The following is a 5,037-nucleotide window of genomic DNA, read 5'->3' as shown; positions in this document are numbered from 1 at the left end:
TACTAACTAATTAGTTGAAAAGTTTACTCTAAATGGTAAGTCCAGTGGTTTGACGTCTTTAACCTACGTTGTTCTTGAGAATTGTCTAGAACAGCGTTTCCCAAACTTATTTTTCTTTGGCCCGGTTATTTTTGTGTTTATCCTTCGTTACCCACTATTTATATACATACAGTAAAACCTCGATAGAACGGACCTCTGTTTAACGGACTTCGGATATAAAGGATAAAAAATCAGATCAAATGTAAAAAAAATTGAAAACATGAAAAATCGAATTCTGGAAGAAAAATTAGCAAGGACAGGATCTCTGCACTGCTTTGTGCTAAAGTCGATGGATCGCATGGATTGACTGCTATAATTGTTGGCAAATCTCGTAAACCTAGAGTTGTCAAAGATATAATGCATCATCTGCCCGTTTCATATTATAACTATAATAAGACATGGTTCACCACGGATATTTTCAAAAATTGTTTTTCTAAAGAACTTGTACGTGCAGTGAGAAAATTTCAAGAGAAAAAACTAGAAATAACTCCGAAAGAGGTGAAATGTTTTAGATTTTATACAACACCCCTGCTGATCACCCTGAAGATATTCGACATTCAGAAGATGGCATCTTTAATTGTATATTTTTACCAAAAATACATCGCTTATTGCGATGGATCAGTGAATAGTAGTAATTTTGGTAAACAAACGAGTATATAGCACAAAGTTTTAGTTGGAATAGAAAAGTAAAAAAATAACAAACAAAACTTGATTCCTTTTTTAACTTACAGATTTGTATAATACATACATATTTTAAAGAAAATATTGATTTTAAACCTATTTTTTTATAACGGACTTTCGGCTTTAGCGGACATACTGTCCCCCCAATTATTCCGTTATATCGAGGTTTTACTGTACTACATACTCGCTACATACACTGGTTTGTGTGAATGAGAGGTGCGAGGTCCGAGGTGCGTGGTGCGAAGTGCGTGGTGCGAGGTGCAATATGCGAGGTGCAAGGTGCGAGGGGCGATGTGCGAGGTGCGATGTGCGTGATGCAATGTGCGAGGTGCGTGATGCAATGTGCGAGGTGCGTGGTGCGATGTGCGAGGTGCGTGGTGCGATGTGCGTGGTGCTTGGTGCATGGTGCGTGCTGCGTGGTGCTTGGTGCATTGTGCGTGCTGCGTGTTGCTTGGTGCGTGGTGCGTGATGCATGGTGCTTTGTGCTTGGTGCGTGGTGCTTGGTGCGTGATGCGTGATGCGTGGTGCTCGGTGCGTGTTGCTTGGGGAGTGGTGCTTGGTGCGTGGTGCTTGGTGCGTGGTGCTTGGTGCGTGTTGCTTGGTGCGTGTTGCTTGGTGCTTGGTGCTTGATGCGTGGCGCTTGGTGCGTGGTGCTTGGTGCGTGCTGCGTGTTGCTGGGTGCGTGGTGCTTGGTGCGTGATGCTTTGTGCTTGGTGCATGGTGGTTGGTGCTTGGTGCGTGGTGCTTGGTGCGTTGTGCGTGGTGCTTGGTGCGTGGTGCTTGGTGCGTGATGCGTGTTGCGCGGTTCTTGGTGCGTGGTGCTTGGTGCGTGTTGCTTGGTGCGTGGTGCTTGGTTCGTGGTGCTTGGTGCGTGGTGCTTGGTGCGTGGTGCTTGGTGCGTGGTGCTTGGTGCCTTGTGCGTGGTGCTTGGAGCGTGGTTTGTGGTGCTTGGTACTTGATGTGTGGTGCTTGGGGCGTGGTGCGTGGTGCTTGGTGCGTGGTGCATAATGCTTGGTGCTTGTTGCTTGGTGCGTGGTGCATGGGAACCTTCTCTTGTACTTTAAATACAGTTAATGGCTACCTTGTAATGTTATATTTAGCTTGTTCGAGTAATAAAAAATACCACAAAGATAGGCTACCTTGATTAACCAATTGACATAATGAAAACTGTCTTTAAATTGAAATATTGCATCCATAGCCATTGGTGGATGTTGTTCTAAGAATAGTGAAATTTCTTCCATTAATTCAATAAGTCTTTTTAAAAAATTCTCTCTTGGTAGCCAACGAACTTCGCAGTGTAAAATATGTTCATGTTCACTTGAAGATCTGAAGCGACGAGGCGAGGCGACCCGGCATTTTGTTTTCATGGCCCGGTACTGGGTCGCGACCCACCGTTTGGGAAACGCTGATCTAGAAAGTTGAGTGCAAACTGGTTTTCATGATCCTCTAACTTAACAATGTATGCAGCGCTACGTTTTTTGATGAGTTCTTGTACCATATCCATTTTAAAGTCTCGATGAATAATTCTATTGTTGATGTACCAAGGTGCATTAGAGATGGTTTTGAAGGTATTTGATTGGAAGCGTTGGATGAATTGATTTATTTGGTTTAAGTAAAGAAACACAGACTTACTCACAATCATTTAATAATACTTAGACGACCGGTTTCGATCTCTACACTATTCAGATCATCTTCAGGTCGGCGTTACAAGTAGTTAAATGCTACAATTAAAGAAAGCCAGAGTTAGAACATTGTCTGGTTGTAATAGAAAGCCCAAAAATTTTAAAAAGTATGCAACTGTTGACATTTCAGAACAACAAACTGATACATACGTATGCACACATATGAGAAACAGGTACTCATAAGCACGCATACGCACATAGATGCATGCGGTTTATGACTATTTGTTGAATTAAGCTAAATTTTAAAATTATTAAAAACTTTTTTATAAAAAACTAAAAACTATATAATTTTGATCCATCTACATGCCGTTACAAAGGATGCTTTGTAAGTTCATCGATAACATGTTTAAACGTCCAACTTATGCTAATAGGATAGCTAGGTGAGGGACTGGGCAAGCGGACATGCTTCGTAGATCAAAACACGGTAAATTGGAAAATTGGAAAATTTCCAATTTACTGCACCGAGAGAAAAAAATTCTTGACATAAAGAAACTTTATTAATATTTAAGAAAGATCGACTTGACATATTGCCTAAGAAATATATATTTGTATGTACGATACCATTTTCTAAAATATTTCAAATAAATTCTACTATAGCCAAAGAAATATATCTTAAACATGATTGAACTATCACTTTCTGGCAAACTTCAAACCCATTTATAAGAAAGAAATTACACTTGATATTAATTAATTTTATTAGTCATAAAAATATATTTTCTACACATTAGAAAACTATTCTTTCTGAGCAATAATATTTCTTAGTAAGGAATATTATTATTTTTCTATTAATAATTAATTTATTTAATGTTAAGAAATATATTTCGCAGAGATAAACGTATATTTAGAGTGAAGTTAATATTTTTTGAAAATAAAGTGATGTTACATATGGCGAAATAAATCATTGTGTTAAGGTAAAATCATTATTTATTAATAAACAAGATATAAAACGTTATTACTACATACAAATATTTTCTCCGCTCTTAAACCACTGGCTTCTACACAACAATAAAAGGATGGAGAGGCAAATACAACTTCCACAAATTTTCCTTCTTTTGTTAATAGCACTTTGTATATCAGCAATTCACTAAAACAAAATCGTTATGTAGAAAGAGTAAACTTACTTTAATAAATTATTTTTTATAAAGATATAGATATTTATTTTGACAAATTTAGGAAATAGCAAAAAAAAAACAAATACACGGCCCCACATAAGAACTATTAATACTAATAATAATCAATCATATTTAGTTCAAACATGGCATTATTTAACCTACACATCTTTGTGTATTTTTTTCTTTCTGTTAATTATTTATCTGTATAATATTAAGTCACACAATAAACATTGTTTAGCAAAACAAGAGTGAAAATACAACCAATGTAAAACATTGAAGCAGACATAATAATATGTAATTTTCTTAATTTTTATAATCTAAAAGAGACAGCATACCTAATCATTAAGAAATTTTATTACGGGAAAGTATTATTAGTTTACATCTAAGTGATTTAATACATAGGTATTAACTAATTCACGGTTTTCGGAAATAACATTTCTTAACCATAAACATATATTTCTTTTAGACTAACTGATTTCTTTATCTCAAATAAATTAACAGAAAAAATCCTCAGCGTTGCACCCGCCATGTTTGATATAGCGTTTTATTGTACATTTTTATAGAAGAAGATAATTCAAGAAACCTATTATAGTTGATACATAAGTATACACATTTTTAAAAAGGTACTACAATGTATGAAGTTCTACCATTTCTGGAAGGCCCCGCAGTTGGTTAATAACTCCTTTCTTAATATTGTTCTGAAGCTATATATATTATATCATTCAGTCCCAGCTTTAAATTGTGGCATATTTCCCAGTTAATAAGCTCCTTTAGTTCAGAGTCGTCCATCATTATACCTAAAAAGCATATAAAGATACTATTATGTTTCTTTTTTAACCATTCGGATACGCAATAATACTATTATTACATTACATCTTAAATTACTCAATTTACTTTTATTTAATACCTATATATGTACGTACCTTCAAAATATCCGTTAATTTTTAAAGTACCTACACCAATAAATCCAACGTCCATCTATATGAACATGAAAATATCACGCCATCTTGACAAACACTGACGACTAAATCATAAATAGTTAATCTGCGCAATTCTTTTGTGGAAGAAAATCTCTTTGCAAGTAATATATTTCGGCATTACTGACAAAGTTTTTATTTTATAACCGCAGTTACTACAGAGAGTATTTCTAAAGAATTATTTCTTGTGGTTTAAAATATTTATTTGATTGCAAGAAAATATCTTGTTCACAAATATAAATATGGATTAACTTAAAATTACATTTGTTATACTGCAAAAGATTTGTAGTTTTCAATTTAAGAAATAAAAACTTTAGGATAAGAAAATTAAATGTAACCATTAATGCATTTCTTAGTATTGAAGAAATTATCTGTAAGAAATTAATGATTTGTGTTTAAAAAACTCGTTTCTTTATATGTGAACCGGTATGTTTAAGTTAATAGGATATGTTAACTTTTAAGAAATATTGCTCAAAGAAATCGGTGTTTTAGGAGAAAAGAAATTGTTTTCTCGGTGTGTGTTTTGACCTACGAAGCATGTCCGCT

The 5,037-nt window shown here is 34.9% G+C and overlaps 1 protein-coding gene across 1 annotated transcript; it reads right to left on the bottom strand.

Moving 5' to 3' along the window:
* Nucleotides 1–896: 896 nt before the first annotated feature.
* Nucleotides 897–1,439, bottom strand: LOC126888700 (histidine-rich glycoprotein-like). The gene has a single exon (XM_050657074.1). It carries the CDS (start codon nucleotides 1,437–1,439, stop codon nucleotides 897–899), a length of 543 nt encoding a protein of 180 aa, XP_050513031.1.
* Nucleotides 1,440–5,037: the final 3,598 nt, after the last annotated feature.

This window comes from Diabrotica virgifera, chromosome 7, assembly GCF_917563875.1.
Source record: "Diabrotica virgifera virgifera chromosome 7, PGI_DIABVI_V3a".
Lineage (NCBI taxonomy): Eukaryota > Metazoa > Arthropoda > Insecta > Coleoptera > Chrysomelidae > Diabrotica > Diabrotica virgifera.
Note: the sequence above shows the minus strand (reverse complement) of the source record. Positions and strands in the feature narration are given on the sequence as shown.

What these genes read in the sequence shown, in the direction of transcription:
- LOC126888700 (XM_050657074.1), bottom strand. Translation starts at nt 1,439, where the DNA reads ATGCACCAAGCACAAAGCATCACGCACCAAGCACCACGCACCCAGCAA.